The 18685-nt window shown below is 40.8% G+C and overlaps 1 protein-coding gene across 4 annotated transcripts in view; it reads right to left on the reverse strand.

Annotated features, from left to right (window-relative positions):
- Positions 1-9027: 9027 nt before the first annotated feature.
- Positions 9028-18685, reverse strand: part of atf2 (activating transcription factor 2) — a 16236-nt gene continuing 6578 nt past the window's right edge. Inside the window, exons 9-12 of one of the 4 annotated variants that reach the window (XM_030080484.1) lie at positions 18223-18459; positions 16555-16761; positions 13655-13760; positions 9028-11155 (exon numbers count right to left, since the gene is read on the reverse strand). In XM_030080484.1, coding sequence (XP_029936344.1) covers positions 10935-11155; positions 13655-13760; positions 16555-16761; positions 18223-18459 — 771 coding nt within the window. In that variant the 3' untranslated portion in view covers positions 9028-10934. The other 3 variants (XM_030080483.1, XM_030080487.1, XM_030080486.1) reach the window with 3 other exon arrangements.

Here is an 18685-nt window from a genome sequence, read left to right on the forward strand (position 1 = left end):
CGGCATCACCTAAAACAAAGCAGCCTCACAGCTCACAGGTTATAAGAGGATGTCCATCACTGCATTACTGTAAACTTGCACCTACACCTCTGAACAGGTTACATTTAATTTTACATTTAAATGATTGCACATAGTTTTGTGAATAGCTTCTTAAAAGTCAATTTACATGTACAACATTATCTGGAAACAGAACAAAACTAGCTGATGAATTTTCGCCCACCAACGAGGCAGAACAACAAAAATTCTTCAAGCAGGAGGAAACTGGTTCATGTAAAAGCTGGGTTGCATAATTACCCAAATCCTTAATCCCTTTACCAAGGCCTCAGTCCAAAAACCTTTGGCATTAGATTGTATCAGCTTTAGAAATATACACTATGCACAGTTTTTTCAAGTGTACAGCTTCACTGCAGCACTATATCTAAAGACTCAGGGTGACATGCTCCAATATTTACTGACAATACAAGCAAAATCACAAAGCACTGACAGTTTTGCACCAAAAGCAAACCTTTTGTTGAGGTCACATAATGTCAGTTTGTGTGTCAACAGCTCCAGATAGCATAAACCCAACAAATAAAAACAAAGACATGACCAGTGTCAGTATAACTAAAACTGAACTGTGACATCATACTGGAGTTCTTCATATTGAGAAATGTGAATTCATATATGTTATTAACCGAATGCAGTCACTGCAATACAAATCACCTCTGCTCTCTATGGAGCAGTTTGTAGTTGTAATATAATAATATCATGTAAATATGAATATATATTATATAAATTGTGTTTGCTAGAGATTCAGAGACTAAAAATAATCAGCCAGCCAGGTGGCATAACTATTCCATTCTCCATGAAAAAGACGAAGGCTGATCAGCTAGGGAGCCAGAATGATGAGATAACCTTCAGATAACTAGATTAGGCCTATATGTCACTGCATACACTGTGGGACTGAATGCTGCACTTGTTGTTATATTCAGTCCAGCCGGAGCAGTGTAACCACATTATGGAACAATGCGTCTCCTGAAATAAAAATAATAAAATGAGGGCGACCCCCTGCTCAGCTCAGTGTGGGGATTCACAGCCATGTCAACACCTGGCACAGCAGCGCTGCGGACTTTATGTGTCCTCCATGCAGGCCTGTCAGACAGACTTAATGGATCCCCATTTGACCTCGATAATATAGTTTATGAGCATGAGAAGCATAAGACAGACTTTAATACAGGCAATAAAACCAGTGACCTCACAGTCCCTGGTGTCATCAGATAAAACACAGAAGTCACGCTCTCCTTCATGTGTGATGAAAGGAGCCCTCATTAACTCAGTGCTGGTCTTAAACATTCGATAGTTAAATCCTGGGTTAGCAGCCTTTTCTGTAATCCCATTAACTTCACCAAGCTCAACCTCTGCTTAATTGTTTGAGAAAATGGGTTGGGACCAAGAGGCTCAGTAAGGTAGAACAAATTCAGTCAAACTGTGTGTGCATCTTGAACAAATTTTCAAAATCCACATCAGGATTTTTGAAACCCACATCAGAGCAACCTTGCTTTTTAAATCCATTTATTAGATTTATGGGAATCCCATTAAAGGGTGACCGACTTGAGCTGCTTGTGTAGAAATTAAAAGATACAGCTGTTGTGACAAAATGAACTTGCTCATCTTCCTTCACTCATGCTGAATATGAGAATACAGGAGCGCCACAATGGAGTATGAAGTGAGAATGTAGATACATAGTGGACCTGACTATTCATTAAAAGAGGAAAAAAGTCTCAAAATATGGCAAAACAAAACAGCACAGGGTGTTATGTTTTACATATTATGCTCCACTTTTTAGAATGAGTGCATCTTAAAGAATTTAAATGATTGAATCACTATACCACATAATAGAAGACATTGATAGAACCTGGTTAATTAGCACACTGTGTTGAGTCACAGCTTCACATGAAATTCTCCTGTGTATATGGACACTTCAAGCATGACAGTGGGTTGAACCGGAGACCTTCAGGTTAAATGACTGTCTGACTAAGCACCAGCCACTTAAATTTAGAGGCAATGGAGCGATGCCTCACTCAGAAGTCAGTCAGTGGGATAGAGTAAATAATAAATCCAAACACTAAAACCAGCTAAAAAGAGGAGAGCATCGTTTGTTTGTCCACTTCAGGGCCCTGATGCTATCAAAGGATGTGGGACGCTGCGTGTAACCTTGAATTTGGTGCACAGTGTGCTGGTGCTGATAATGAGTGAGCGAATGAATAGGGAACAGGCAGTGGGTCATTAGTGGATGTTTTGAAAGCTGCTTACTTTGCACATCACATCACACTGGAGAGGAAACACCCCTCCCCCGGTCCATACTGTGCCCAACTGTAAACGATTAGCTGAATGAATATTGAGCGGGATTCGTTGAACAATTCATGGCGAGATGGATGGGGGAGCGCTCAGAGGAGAATCTGTCACACCATCAACAAGGACAAAACCTTTATTTTAGAAAAAGCCACATACTCAGAAGATTTACATTATTCAGGATCAAGCTGTTTTGCATTCAGCTCACTCGTTAGATTTAACAGAGAAACAGCCTACAATACTCTAAAATAGAAAAATGCATTTATTTGAATTGTATCTGATGTGGGTATCTCTGACAGCAAAGTGAATAAAAACTGTGGATCAAATATGGGAAAATAAGGAATTTAAAATGATTGCACCAGGCACAAAAAAAAAAAAAAAAAAAAAAAAAAAATCTTCCCAGAGCCAGCTCAATAAAACTCAATGTACAATATGGCACACCATGAAATGATCGACGGGGTAATGAAGAAGCTAATGAGGGGAATCAAGATTGCTGCAGAGCCAATAAATCAACACAACTGTGCCTACAATGATATAGGAGCAATCAGTAACAATGGTCCGAGCACACCGAGCAGAGGGGGAGGGGTGTGAGGGGATGCTGGGGGGCGGGGGGCATGAGGGTCGACACTGTAACACAAGTCAATGTCAAGAGCTCACTGATGATGTTTTATGGTTTGTCACAGAGCTCAGCCAAATCCTCACTTTATAGGTAGAATACCAAATGAAGAGCATTTCACAAAAAAATTATCGTAAAAAAGAAAGCAGTAAAACAAAAACCTCACACAAAATGCGTGAAAATATGGTAATAATTCATCTTTATATGTATTCTAGTTGACATCACTGCAGATAAAATCGATCCTTGTATCCCTGCTGAAGTGTCTGAAAATCAATACGGCTTTGCGCTGATCAGCATTTAGTTAAGATTCCCTCGTGTAAGCATGTTAAAGCAAGGTCAATCAACACTTCAGTTAGGAGACAGGCACACCAACTGCAAAATGTTAAAATCACCTAAAAAATAAATAGTCCACATGCTGAGATCAGAAGATGATCCAACTGCTGCTATCATCCGCTGATCAATATCTGTTGGTGGTTCATGCATAATGAAATAGAGACAAACATCTGAGAGTTTGGCTCCTAAAACATCCACTTATACTCCAGAGCATGAACAAAGAAAGTGAGATGCCTGTGCAGAAGACGGCAGCTTCTGCCTCTGCTCTCGATTTCAAATTGGAAGGCAGCACTAAAAGATCACGCCTGAACAAATTGTCTAGGTAAGTCAAGGTAAGTCACATTTACTCGTTGAAAAATAACACCCTCTCAACCTCAGACCTTCAACGAGCAGAGGAAAACTCCCATGAAACGCCTCATTAACAGAAAGAATTGAAAAAAAAAATCTCGGGACAGGCCTCACAGGCAGAGATCCTTCTTCCATGATGGTCAGATGTGCCATGGGTGCTGATAGAAATACTAACACAAATAAAATGCACTGCTATAACACAAATTAAAAGAATAACCACAAACACACATGTATGAGACTGTACTAAAAGTTGCAAGAAGCAAAACCAACATATGAAAAACTTATACGTCAGTGAAAATGACACAACAACCCAATAATAACTGAAAGTTAGGTTTCTGTTACAAAAAAATACACATTTAGATGAACATGTTTTCATCTTTAGTCTTCATGTGGCCTTTTGAGCAGTCAGAAGATTTATTTTTTTCTGTTGATCTAAGACCCCATGTCTGCAGAAAAGGAGATACAAGGACAGTAGCAATGAAATCAAAGAGGGAGTCAGGGCATTTATTGCTTTGGAAGTAATCAATAAAATTGTAAAATCAATGGTAAAAATAACAAGAAATCAGTATGTACCAGCTAAAGCAGGGCCAAGATGATCTGCTCCTTAAGTTTGTTTAGTTAATAGCTGGGATGCAGTAACGTGAACAAACTGCAGATGATGTGAAGCTGCCTGGGTGAAGCAACACAGGGCTTTACAGTCATCAGTGTGAGAGGACATGAAGCCATGGATAATTTCTCCAGGTCAGCAATGAACTGAAACAGCCAGATTTTAGAGATATTTTCTTAATTGATAAACATGACTGAACAATTGCTCCCACATCTCGAAACTTAGATGAGAACAAAAGAATGACACCCATATTTCTGGCAGCTGGTTTGACGTTAGATGCTCTGTTTTTCTGAATTTCCTCAGTTACAAAAAGATGCATTAGGAGGCCTAAAAATAACAGCGTCATAACAGCTTCAAATTGGTCATGTTAAATTGCAGAACAGCATCCAACAATGAATGCAGTGTATAAGAGTGTTGTATGTGATTTACTGACAAGCACGGCTGTGTATCATCAGCATGAACATGGCAAATACTGACAGCAAAATGCAACATAAATTCACATAATAAACAGAATATGGTGAATATAGAGCAGTGTATGTCTGATTAAAGATTCAGACATGCAGTTGCAGACCTACTGCTGTGAACCGAGCTCATGAATGCTGGTGGTGGTGGCACAGACTAACAGAGGAGACGTCCTGGTGTCTCCAGGCACCTCAGGGAGAGATGTGCCCAGGGGAGGGATTGGCAGGGTTGTGCTCAGTCCATGCACGTGCACATGCCCACTGGGGATTTGCCTCCACTGGTGCGCGTGGCGGTGGCTGAGCTGATACACCCAAGCTAATACTATTAAATAGATGCACATCCCTGGTGACAAAGCCAGATGCCATGCTCAGCCACCCTCCAATCAAGAGTAAAAACAAACAGAGGCCCTGTATGATACTATGTGCTGATTGCCATCTGAAAATAATAAGTGCTTCTTCTTATTATTATTTGTAATATGGACAGAACACATAGTCTATCTAATCACTAGTTCCATTAATGCTTGGACAAAGCATGGAAAAAGTATTTTATTCCCTCATATTTGAATGACAATGGGGGCTATCATTGCTGGGTGCTGCAGGCAGGCTGCATTGTATCCTACATTTGGTTTGGGACACAACCAGCATATTTACATAATCTGAATTAAATGTAAATCAAGCTGTTTCATCTCTGTCTCTCTGGATTTAAGGGGTTAAAGCTTGTGCTCAAAAACAGCACACCTCTCCAGGGGGAATAAGCCTTCTTTGTATACCTTTAGGCCTGGAGCGTCTTTTTCTTTTAGCAACCCAGACATTTTTTAATTTTACTTCTGACACTGCCTCCAGCAAAAGGGTAGCTGGTTTGTATTTACGATACAGTTCACGTAAACGAGGCTGTTTGGCCTTAATCCTTGCCTAATTAAGTGCCAATCTGCTGAGGCAGACTGCTAAGGGCCAAGGCGTAATACCTGTCGAATTATGTGAACAGCAGGAGCAGCCTCCCTGTCAGCAGATCAGCCTTACATTATTATCCCTCTTTTATGGAGAGGGCAAAAAAAGGGAGACTCCCCACTAATGTATTGGCCATTTCCATCTCTGTTGCCATTCTTCCCCAATTAGGCTTTGCCGTATGTGATGGTTCCACATCCGTGGGCTCTTCATAATTTGGTGAAATATGCATTCTGCTGCCGGGTGTTGGAACTGGAATTGGCAAGTGATGCAAGTTCACTGATATGGTTTTCCTCTCACAAACAGAATGTGAAGCTCAAGTCTTTCCCCCAGCCTCTCCGTGTTTACCACAGAGGACGCTGCTGCCCCTTTTTTCCACCACAGCACTCACCACTAGCCAGCTATATAAATAAAACCCAACCTAGATGCTCTCTGTGAATATTGACATAAACCTCATCAAATTAAGATTAAAATCATCATGGGATAAATAATGAATAATGCAAAGCCACTGCTTCTGGGAGTTTAATTAATCAAACAATCAAAATTAATAGTCTGCAGGGGGGAGGTGAAGAGGAGTGGGAAAAAGTCCTTTTTGGCTTTTGTTTCCCCTGTGTTTATCACAACTTCAAAGATGCAGGGAGGGATACAGTATTCATTTCCAGCTTTATAAATAAGTAGCATCAAGGCGAAAAGAGTTCTTTCACCCGAGTGATGTGTGACCTACATATTAACATTTACAATTCTACCCTCTGTGATCAGCAGCTAATCAAGGCTGCCCTAGTTAGGCACTGTTACAAAGCGCCAACGTGCAGTTTGTGGGGGAAACTCAGTATCTGCAACGGTTAAGAGAAGCACTAAACCTACTTGCTGAAAGAATTTTATTTTCTCAATCTTACTGCCTCCTCGCTGTGATTCCAACACACTCACCTCTGCTGGTTTAGACTGAAATTTACACAGGTTGACCTGGTAAAGAACTAAAAAGGCTACACTATATGATGTGGTGTAGAGTTAATCTTCATTCTTCAAAACCCAATCCTCTTGATAAACAGGCTGGGACTAATATTACACTGTAATTCCCTTTAATAATATGTTAAGTAACCATACCATTAGAGCACATGGAATAAAACAGCCGCCTCCATTTGAGGCTTAGGTTTGGATGTGGTGCCTCCTGTTGGACATTCACTGCTGGTGCTGGTATATCAGGACTAAAAGAGAAACAGTCAGGTGTGAGTTATTGGTATCATCAACAGCATTAGTTTAAAGCACATATGAACCCTGTGGTGCCCTCATTTCGGAAGTGAAGGCACCACATATTAGTATTACTAGATTTAGAAATAGATGGCTGATTTATTAGCTGATACTCAACCTTAGGGCTTAAACTTGAGTTTGAATAGACTTTTTTTTTTTTTTTTTTGCTTTTGTTATTGCTGGTTTTTGTCAAGTTAGGTCTTATGTGTATTAATTATGAGAATGCAGTTAGGGATGGGAAACACTGCCTCATGCCCCAGAATGTAATATACCCTTATACCTACTGTATTGTGATGAAAACATCACAATACATTAGAGTAGATACAGATAGGTGTTACAGAGGAAATCAGTCATATGAATACATACATATAGTACATTCCCTAAGACATTGTGCCCCGAAAATTATAATTATCATATGAATCTAGACACTGGTGTATAAAATAAAGCACCTTGTCATGCAGCCTGCCTTTAAAAACATTTGTGACAGAATGGCTCGTTCTAAAGAGCTCACTGAATCTGAGCATGGCACTGTAATAGTAATGTAATAGGATAGGAAATTTCTTCCACCCAAGATATTCCACCATCAGCTGTAAGTGGTATTATTGCAAAGTAGAAGCGTTTAGGAACCACAGCAACTCAGCCACCAAGTGGCAGACCATGTAAAGTTACAGAGCGGGGTGGCCGAGCGCTGAGGTGCATAGTGCGTAAAAGTGGCCGACACTCTGCTGACTCAATAAGTGCAGAGCTCCAAACCTCCTCTGGCATTAACATCAGCACAAAAACTGCACAGAGCTTCATGGCATGGGTTTCCATGGCTGAACAGCCGCATGCAAGCCTTACATCAATAAGCACAATGCCAAGTGTTGGGTGGAGTGGTGTAAGGCACACCGCCACTGGACTCTGGAACGGTTAAAACGTCCTCTGTGGAGTGACCAATCACACTTTTCTATCTGGAGGTCTGATCAATGAGTCTGGGTTTGGTGAATGTCAGGAGAACGTTGCCTACATTGTGCTGACTGTAAAGTTTGGTGGAGGAGGGATAATGCTATGGGCTTGTTTTTTTGGGGGTTGGCTTCAGCCCCTTAGTTCCAGTGTAGGGAAATCTTAATGCTTCAGGTCTTCAAGACATTTTGGACAAATCTATACTTCCAACTTTATGGGAACAGTTTGGGGAAGGCCTTTTTCTGTTCCAGCATGACTGTGCCCCAGTGCACAAAGCAGCTCCATAAAGGCATGGTTGGGTGAGTTTGGTGTGGAAGAACTTGACTGGCCAGCACAGACCCCTGACCTCAACCTCATCCAACACCTTTGGGATGAACTACAACGGAGATTGTGTGCCAGGCCCTCTCGTCCAACATTTGTGTCTAACCTCACAAATGCTCTTCTGGATCAGTGGGAAAAAAAAAAAAAAACACTCCCCACACATGTTGTACAAAAAAGCCTTCCCAGAAGAGTGGCAGCTGTTATTGCTGCAAAGGGGGACCAACTCCATATTAATGCCTGTGGATTTAGGATGGGATGTCATAAAAGCTCCTGTAGGTGTAATGTGTAGGTGTCACAATACTTTTGTCCATATAATGTATTTTACACTGCATGAAAATACTGGACACTCACATTACACCACAAGGTGGCAGAATACACCACAAGAAACTTGAAGTGAGCTGCTGGCACTAGTAGCAGCCCTGGCTCCATTAATGAGCTGGAGCACTGGTCTCAAAATGGCCTGCAACTCCTAAGGACAGCTCCAGCACTTGCAGATATAATATTATTGTCAGAAAATGCTCATCTGTTTCCACAGCAGTTTTCTTCAGAGCATTTAAGACATTTAGACCTGTTTGTTGCAAGTTACAGGCCATTTCGATATACACCCTAAGAAATGTTCATGCTCAACAGCAGTATTGATAATGCAGCTACATCTGAGTGTACTTCAACAAATCAGTGCACAACAATGTAATGCGAAAGGCCCAGGTTATATTGCTTTTGTAGTGTGGTGAGTATTTGTCCCACCGTGGCATTATTATTTTTTAATGATATATTTATAATTTTAGTGATTTTAACTCATTTTTATTATTATTTTGTTCCATCTAAAACACATTCTGATGGAATTTAAGTGATGGAGAGTCAAAAGGAAGCAATAATGGATTTAAAGAGATATTAAAAGGTTTATTACAACATCTTATCAATTCATCATATTTTATACAGAACTTTCACAAGTTACAAGTTCACTTCCAACACAGTATCACACCCCCTTTAAGCAGTTAAGCTGAGGTAAAACAAAAAAAGCTTTCAGAAACTTAAAAGCCACAACTCAAGTTGAGACAACTTGTTCAATTATATTTATCTGACTGAGACATTACTGGATGAACAGTTAAATTCTCGCAGAGAATTATTATCTCATGCAGATAGCACATAACAGTGACAGAATAATAATAATAAAAAAAAAAACAACTAACAAAAACAACCAATATTTTAAGAAAACAATGTTGTTAGCATCTCATAAAACTACACAGTAGTAAGCCAGTACAGTCTAAGAGAAAAGGCAAATTGATTCCATGGTGTGATTTGCATCCTACAGTTATTCAATGGTCAAATGTTCACAATTCTTACAAGCAGAAGTAGTGTTACTTTAATATACATCCTCATTAGGTTACTTGTTGAATGGCAGAGCAGCAAATGATTCCAGTTCACATTTGAATGCTTTTGCAGATTTTACATGACAATGCACTGAGTCTGGGAGAGGCCTATCTTAATGATTGAATGATCCTTAAGGTCAGTCTTAAATTGCTAACTGAATAAATCTGATCAGTAGGGCTCAGCTACACAATCCAGACTCTTCTATAAAAAACAATGTACATAACACCTAGAAAGATCACGTACAATGTATCATTAATGATGTTATTTACAATGTTTTCTAAAAATGTAATCTAGAATTGCAATCAAGAGAAAACAGCAATATGTCTTTGAGTGTTCTGGGTCAGACAGTAAAGCAATAAACGGTGACTTAATAAGCAGAAACAGTATAGAAAAGCAAGTTATTTTCCTCTATCAAGCACCTATGTACATGAGACCCTTAATTTGAGAGAATATCTATCAACCCAAAGCTAATCTGCATTGAAAATGTAAGTCATTTATACAAAACATTAATGGCACAGAGTTAAGTTAACATCAAGATGATTGAGTAATGGAAAATGTACTGCAATCCTACAATCACTGCTTCAGGAACAATCAGACTACAGATGGAATGTTAATGAAATAACATATAATTCTACCCAAGCTACCTCGTTAAGACTATTTTACAAGCAGAGGTAACCGCAAACATTCAAACCGCACAATGCAACTACAGCCGATGTAGCCAAACTACTCACTCACAGAAAAAAAGTTGTCCATAAAATCTGAGATTCAGCCATTTACATCTGTGTAATGTGACAGTATCCAAATCTACTTCTAAAAGCTGCCAGTACTTTAACATGTGAACAGTCAAACTCTAAAAAGGTAAACCCGTCATCTCTCAAAAATGTGCAAAATGGAAAAAGCAAATCATAAAAGTGACTGCTCCTTATGAAGTTTCATCATAAAGATAGTGCTTGTAAAAGGTCATGGAAAAACAACAAGCGAACAAATTTCAAAATGAGCCACAACACACTTTGGTAAGGTCTCATTAACAATTCACTGATTAACTTTTATGCTGTTCATATAAGGCAAATAAAAAAATATATAAGATTAATAAATAAGTCAGACAAAGACAAAGAAAAAACTTTTTTTTTTTAAGAACCACGTGTTTACATCTTCACCGAAACACTTAAAGTGCCTTTACTTTTGTCTTCATCGATTCCAGAGGAAACATTGCATTTTCAAGAGAACATTGCCTTTCATGGACACAAAATGGACCAAACATAAAATAAACCAACCAACCAAACAAAAGAAAAAAACAAAACAAAACAGTAGAGTCCAAACTGAAGCCGAGAGACAATTCCTTCCCTCTCTTTTCAGAGAGCTTGTAGAGGCAACAGCGTTCCAGCCAGACGCCGAGGCACGGTGAGACTGATCAGCTACCCGAGGGCTGGGACTGGGTGGCGCCCCTCTGTGGCTGGCTCTCCTCTGTGCTCTGGGTTGCTGTGGCGATGGAGCTGGCCGGGGCGGAGACGGCTGGGGTCATGGAGGAGGAGCTCACCCCGTTGGAGGTGCTGATGGAGCTGTGCTGGATGGCCTCACTCTGGGGGCTGCTGGGGACCGACATCTCCTCGCAGCCCTCCTCTTTTTCAGTGACTGCATTTGTAAAGATTACATGCAAGCATGAACGTGTGCGCACACACAAACACACAGACACACAAAAACTGACATGACCCCCTAGAGCAATTCATATCACTGTAATGTTTTGGCTGCCTTGTGCTATTGTGCTAAAATACTTTCTTTTTTTTTTTTTTTTACTCAATACATTCCAGGAAGGCTTAGGGAAGTATTCTCATGTAGGCCTAATAGGATGTAAAACAGCTATTTGCATGTGGTGTAAGCAAACCGTTTCATTAATCCCCATAATGCTACTCCCACACCCGTTCCTTTAATTAAAGCTCCAATGTCAATTTAAACCCACATCATAAGGGTACATTACATTCTGGGGCATGTGGCAGTGTTTCCCATCCCTAACTGCATTCTCATTTGTTTTTTGTTAGCTTGCCAACTACTGCAGCGACAGATGATTACAGCACCTGATTTTAATGATGCTCACACTGGAGAGTAGGGAAGACTTGGAGTCGAAATGCCACCAGCTGTTAGGCAGTTGCATTGAATTAATTGGATGCTGATGAAAAAAAAAGAAAAAAAAAACACTCCACTCTCATGCTCTGTTTCATAAAGGAATAAGGAGCACTATGATAATTAATATTGCTAATGATATGAAGTCACTTGAAATGGCACTTTGTAATTAATGACTTGGTTTGGTATTAGAGAATATGAAATACAGATTCCATAGCAAGGGCTGTGATAAACCTGTATTTGAAATATCTTTACACATGGAGGCATCCTCTGCCTTCCTGTGGACCGGGCTTTGACCGTGTGATTTAGTGCAAGTGAATGTCACAGCAGTATAAACTGCCTCACCGTTTCTCCCCGCAGAAGGTCAACCTCAGAGTAAATCAGCTCGGGGTTTTGTTCCATGTTCAAGTGCATATTATTACTCCTAATGACATTAAGAGGTGGCTGGCTGATATATCATAATACCTAGCATTTCTGTTTCCCTCAGCAGCCAAAAGCTTCTTTCTGCTCTCTTGATTTCTGATTTGGTTTTCACCACAAGCAGATGGACAGCGTGCTCTGCCAAGCGAAAGCATGTCCTGGCTTGTTTGTGGGGCAGGCTGGGTAATTTCCTCCCACCTGCCATTGCTGCGCCTGGGCAGGACGATGAAGGGTATTACCAGACAGGTCTGGAGGGCACTGGAGCCTCAGGAATATGTAACATTAAGAAAATGCAGGGCTTGATGAGGCCTTTACATAGGCAAGGGGCATGAAGCAGTCAGAATAAAATCATCTACCAACAGATATAAGACTCCACCAATGCCTGTTCTCTCCTCTCACACATTATTAAGTTGGCTTTCCCTCTAAGCTAGTCTAAAATTTACCTCACCTGTCAACAGTGAGCCAAACTAAAGTACTGGGGTATTTGGATGAGGTTATATTTTTCCCACCAGGGTAAAAGGAGCTCCAAATGTCATCTTTCACCAAGGTCTAGAAGGGGAGGATAGACATCCTCGGCAAACACATGAGAAGGATGACCCAATTCATCGGTGGAACCTGCTAAAAACAATCTAGACAACACCAAATGAGGCCTGGCTATGACAGCCCACTCCAGCCTGGAAGCCATCAGTCCCATAATGCACATGACGTGTGTCAGTGGGATGGTTAGCAATAGGGGCTGCATAATGAACAGCCTAGCTCGGTGGCCACCCCACAATGAGGATGCTCTGCAGTCTTGTCAAGCTTGCTGCTTTAATGGACTCATTTCGGAGGCAATCATTGTCAATACAAGTGAGTGGTGGCGTTTAGAGCACAGCAGAAACGTGGCTTGGAGCGTACTTGTTCTGCATACTAGCTCATCTGAGAGGGATGGTGAGTTATGACCACAAAACCAAGCTGACAGAACCCAGTCTTAGGAACAGAGAAATATAGGTGGTAGGACATATTTCTAAAATGAGAACATGTGAACACTGGCAGGGAGGCTACACTACACCGTTTGACAACAGGAAATTTAAATGAAGAGGGCGCATATGGCAGAGTCGCTTCATACAATCAATCATTTCTAAAAGGTATGATTATACATAAGCTGAAGACATGAAATCTTTATTTGCTGATACCATATGTGGGTGTCACAAAGAAAATGTGACACTGCGCTTCTTAATCCACTCCTGGACACTCTCAACTCTGTTTCTGATTGACTGTCTTGGAGCATACAGTACACATCTACCTTTATCTATCAATTTCTTTTTAGGAGTAAAATCAACAGAGAGCCAACACTTGTTTGTGGATACCACCTGTGGCCTCTTAAAAAGGACTAAGACACTGCAGCTACCCAACAGAGAGGATTTGTCTCCAACAATACTGACTATAAATATCTAAACTCCAGCAAAGTTTTTCAAAAAAGGAGGTCTAATATGTCCATAGCTCTTTCAGGTTGGCCATAAGTAAGACATGTCCTTCTAGTGGTTAGCTGGGGCTCATTTTAGAAGTACTTCACTGGCAGCCCCGGGCTGAGAATAATGGAGCATTACTCACTGTGATAGCCAGATTTCTTCTGCATGGCGGTTACAGGGCAATCTTTATGAGCCAGAAGAAGCTGCTTCAGCTGAGCCACTTCGTTTCTCAGCAGGGTGACTTCATTCTTAGAGAGAGAGAGAGAGGAGGCAGACAACAGCTCTCAATATATGAATATGATAAACATGTCAGATTATATGGCAAATACAAAGAGGATGTGCACAGGATGCAAATATACCAAAAAATATGATTTTCCCAAACCAACAACAGGATGGTAATATGAGATTTCAACCCATCCTGGGTTCATTTATATCTGTATTTAAATCTCATTGAAACCATTCAGTACATACCTAACGTCTGAATAGATTTAGTTTTTAATTATATGGAGTGAATTTCATATTTCAAGATTACCCCGATTACAAGGTGAAGAGCCTATTGCTTGTACACCTAGCATTAAAACCCCAATATAGACAGATAATGCATCTTGACAGGGCCCCAAGACACATGTGCACTCTAGTGCATACACCGCTCTAACATACACCTGAACCTGTGCCTAAATGTGTCTTTGTCCCCTTTCTAGACGCACATCTTTTATCAATGCCGTGACTTTAATCCCTGTTATTAATGGGGTCATCGGGTTAAATTCTCCAGACCTCCTTTGTACAGGAAGCCTACATGACCACTACATTACTGCAGATAAACTCATATTTTCTCCTGTGAGAAACAGCAGACACGGGGAAAGGTAACAGCAAAATTAATGGATACAGAATAAAGTATGATGCACTTTTTCAATTATGTTGTTCCTGCGCAATAATTATGGGCCTTCACTGGCTACTGACCAGCACATTTGTCAGAGGTGAGCTGTTCCGATTGTCAGCACAACTTTGTGGATGCTGCTTAGATTTACACTCTTGTGTCGTTACAGCTCCCAGGGGAGCCAGGGATTTCTGCATGTCGTAAAAGAGAGACACATTACGCTGAAGGTGACTTTAACTGGATTTAGAGCAGCCAGGGGCCCATGGAACACCCCATGGCAGATTTAAGCTCCTTCTCTTCTCCTTTAAAAAGGACTATGGGCGGCTTAATCTATTAGTCTAAAAGCAGCCAATTTATTTGATTCCATCTGTTTAGCCTTGCTGCTGTTGGCAGGGCCGAGCTGTTGTAAGACAGATTTAAACACAGCTGGACGGACTGCATGTATCACATGTAGCCTATCCAACGTCATGTTCTGAGCAATTCCTCCATCACTGCTACTACTGTTGTGCTGTTCAGCCAATAAAAACACAGGCTTTCCATTACCCTCTCCCTCCGCTACGCTTCAACTCTACTCAAGAGATACACAGAAGATATTCTATGAACTCAAAAACTATTCAATTTTCTTCACAAGAGGCTTCTGCATCTGTTAGATAATACTGAACCAAGTACTGAATTTATCAACTGGTCAATACGCAGGAAATTAATTCATTTTAATCCATAATCAACTGATCATGTTAGTAATTTGTCAAGTAAAAATACCAAACACTTGGTGGTTACTGCTTCAAAAATGCTAAGAGTTTGCTTATTTTCCTCTGTTCATGTCATAAACTTATTTTGTTGGCTGCAGGTCAGACTAGGGAGGCAATGTGAAGACGTCACTTTGGGATCTTCATGCTGATAAGCATTTGCCTTTATTTTTGACACTTTATAGACTAAATGATTAATTAATAAAGAAAAACAAAACAAAAACAAAAACACAATATTCAAGAGGGAAAAAAACACCCAAATACACCCCTACACAGTCTACTTGTTTGCATGTCAATAAACAAATAAAATAAATAAATTACATTATTGGTGACAGAAACCAAATCCACAAAAGTGGTAATAGCAGCATAGAACTGACATTTATATTGCTATATAGTTAAACCTGGACTGTTGGGAGTTAAAGTTGTTTCTAAGTTTATAAATTAACAGAAATTGAGCAAATGGGCCTTGGGTGACGCTGGGAGCCCTGTGAGCTGCCTGGTCTGACATCTCATTAAAAAGCCAGTTAAGGATGATGTTAAAGTAATTGTGCATCATTAGAGGCAGTTTCGCTGATCAGCTGGACCATGTCAGCATGGGGGTTTTTACAAAAACTGTGCCGCTGATTAATGCCTTCATGTAAAGAACACTTCTATTCTCTGACATTAAGGTTTTTCCCCACATGTTGTTTTCTTCTTTGTCGTTAAGAGCAATACTGCTTATAACCCAAACCTTCATCTATCCCCTCTCCTCTCTCATCTGGTATTTATTTAAACCTTAGTATGTGCACCCATGACAACTGGTGATGACTTGTTTTTGCACCAGATATTAATGACACAAACCTCCTTGTTTCCACTGCTGTCTACCCTCCCCCTCCCACTGCCCCGCATCTTACGCTGCTTTTATAGACAAATAAGACAGCAAGCAAATAAACACCACATCTCATTTAATTGTCTGGAACACCGATGTGCCGCACCCCCGGCTCACACTTATCAACAGAGACAGCAGTTACATGAACTGTTTCGAACTTGTCAGCATCAGATCCTAATTGCTTCCAGTGAAATGAAGGTTCAAAAAGACACCTTTCCCTATGAGATTTTTGAGGCCATTCAGTAAACTGCTGAGACAGAAGCGAAGACACGCTTGTGTGCGGATGACATCTGGAGGATACATCTTTATTGACAGGGACATATCGATGTAAAGGGCTCACACACACCGCCGCTGTCACACGGCAGCTCTTCTTAATCGGCTTTAATGACTTCATCACCACAGAAGGGAAAAACGTGTGTACATATGCACACACACAATCACAAGTAGACAAACAAACACACATGCACACACAAAGTGACACATTTATGCATATTAACACCAACACGATGACATAGATGCAATTACTATTATAAAATGAGGGGAAGAGGTACCTGTAGTTGGCCGTTCATGGAGCTGAGGTCCTCAGCCTTCTTCTCCAGTGACTGGACCCACACCTTCCTCTTCTGCCTGCAGCGGGAAGCTGCAGCCCGGTTGCGTTCCAAAAATTTGCGTCGCTTCTCGTCGGGGTCTTCGCTTGTGGCTCTGCGCCGCCGACCGCCTGTGCTTGGGGTGTGTTGGGCAGGGGGCACTGGGGAGGCCTGGACATTAGACAGGACAATAACTAGCTACAATCTAAGTCTGTAGCCTGAGCTGAGCCCGACAGAAAATTTATGCCAGGATCAGCATAATTTTTGTCAGGCTAGGTGCATTTTTGGCTGAAGTTTTAGGTTTATTTTTGATATTACGTATATGTGTGCATACACAGTGGGGCTGCAGGCTGTTCTTATCTAAATTTCTTTTCCTTGGTTTCCCTTTACTGAGATCATGCACGCATGATCTCAGTTTCACAATGAGTTTGGACAAAAAGTGAACAACTGTCAGGTTTGGGTCAGGCTCGGCTGGGAACTTCAAGCATGCAACTTATAATCTAGTTAATGCAGGGCTGCCACCCATGTGCAGCACAGGAACATGGTTGAGCAGTATCTGGATAGTAACCTAATCAAACAGTATCAGTTAGCAATGTAACTGAATTGTTATGGTTGCATGCAAGCAATATTAGAGTTTCTATGAATAATCACACTGGAAATAGTTCACTTAAAATGTTTACATGGTGTGCTGTAACATGACTTGCCCCAATAAACCAGGTGCACACGAATTTTCTCGTTTACACAGAGAAGTATGTAACACAATGAGAACAATCTATGGTCACTATAATGTACTAATGCAACACATTTGTTGGTGTTAGGGTGTTCTAAGGTGTTCATACTCTTCAAGACATTGTAAGGCAACAAGGTCTCAATGAATTCCAAGATTTAAAAAAAATCCTATAACCTCCTGGGCACTTCTTTCTTTCTTCCTTTTTTTTTTATATTACAGCTGCATGCAGCACTGTGTGCACAAGGTGTCCCATAGAGCCAAGTTTCATTTGAAACATGGCTCTAAAGGTAAAAACAAAGGAATTGTCTCAGACATCTAAATTTATAACTCAGGCCTCATATAAACCTCTGGCACCTAACAGACTCTGGAAGAGAGATATTAATATTTCCGCAGATCTGGCCTGGCACATCACATGGTCAAATCCATTCCTGTCATCCAGAAAACCAAACCATCAAAGAAGCAACTGTTGTATCACATTTTACCTTGTATTACGTTTATGACTGCGATGGTGCTTCCCCTTGCTTATAGAAACAATAACTAATTGATTACAAAACAAAAAAAACAAACCCATCAAAACTACATTCTGGTAAATGCCCTGTCTGTGCTTTTGGATACGCACAAAAATAAATAAATAAATAAATGAATATATATAAAATAAAAACCGAATGAACAAGCTCTGCAAATCAAAATATAGGTACATGTAACCAGGTAATCCTTGTTACAGTTTTGACTTTACGGTAAGATAATCAGAGCAAGGTTTTACATGACATTTCATAGTCGGAGGATTGCCCTGTCATCCCACTGATTGCATGCTCAAACTGATAAATGTCCTATGTTTGCTCCTCTGGTGAAATACTGAGTGAGAGGAAGCTTGTGGCTGTCGTGTGTGTGCTGATACTCACAGGTGTCTCTGTGGTGGAGGTGGCGGGCTGCTGAAGGGACTGGGGACAAGGCTCCTCAGGTGCAGCCAGGTGAGAAGGTGGAGCTGGAGCCGGGGTTGGGGCGGCGGTAGGGGTCAAGGGCAGGGTCGGGGCTGGAGGAGAAGTGGGAGCAGCAGTGTGGGTTACGGCGCTGCTCTGGACATCACCAGCATCTCCATTGGTTACCTGAGGAAGCTGCTGGCTTAACGTTGCTTTGAGCTTCTGGGGAGAGTTCAGCAAAGCAAAAACAATTAGAAATGCAATATGTCAATCATTAGAGACAAAATCAAAACTGTATTCAGTAAAGCACCGACATACTGTGCAATTAAGAGGTTACACTGACAGCAGACTGTACAAGCCCGGTTTTTGAAGAAGAATTTCAAATTTAATTCCACTGGCTGCCACAGATTATGGATTGTTCTGTATGACAATAATTTCCAATTGG

Source organism: Myripristis murdjan, chromosome 21 (genome assembly GCF_902150065.1).
Source record: "Myripristis murdjan chromosome 21, fMyrMur1.1, whole genome shotgun sequence".
Classification (NCBI taxonomy): Eukaryota; Metazoa; Chordata; class Actinopteri; order Holocentriformes; family Holocentridae; genus Myripristis; species Myripristis murdjan.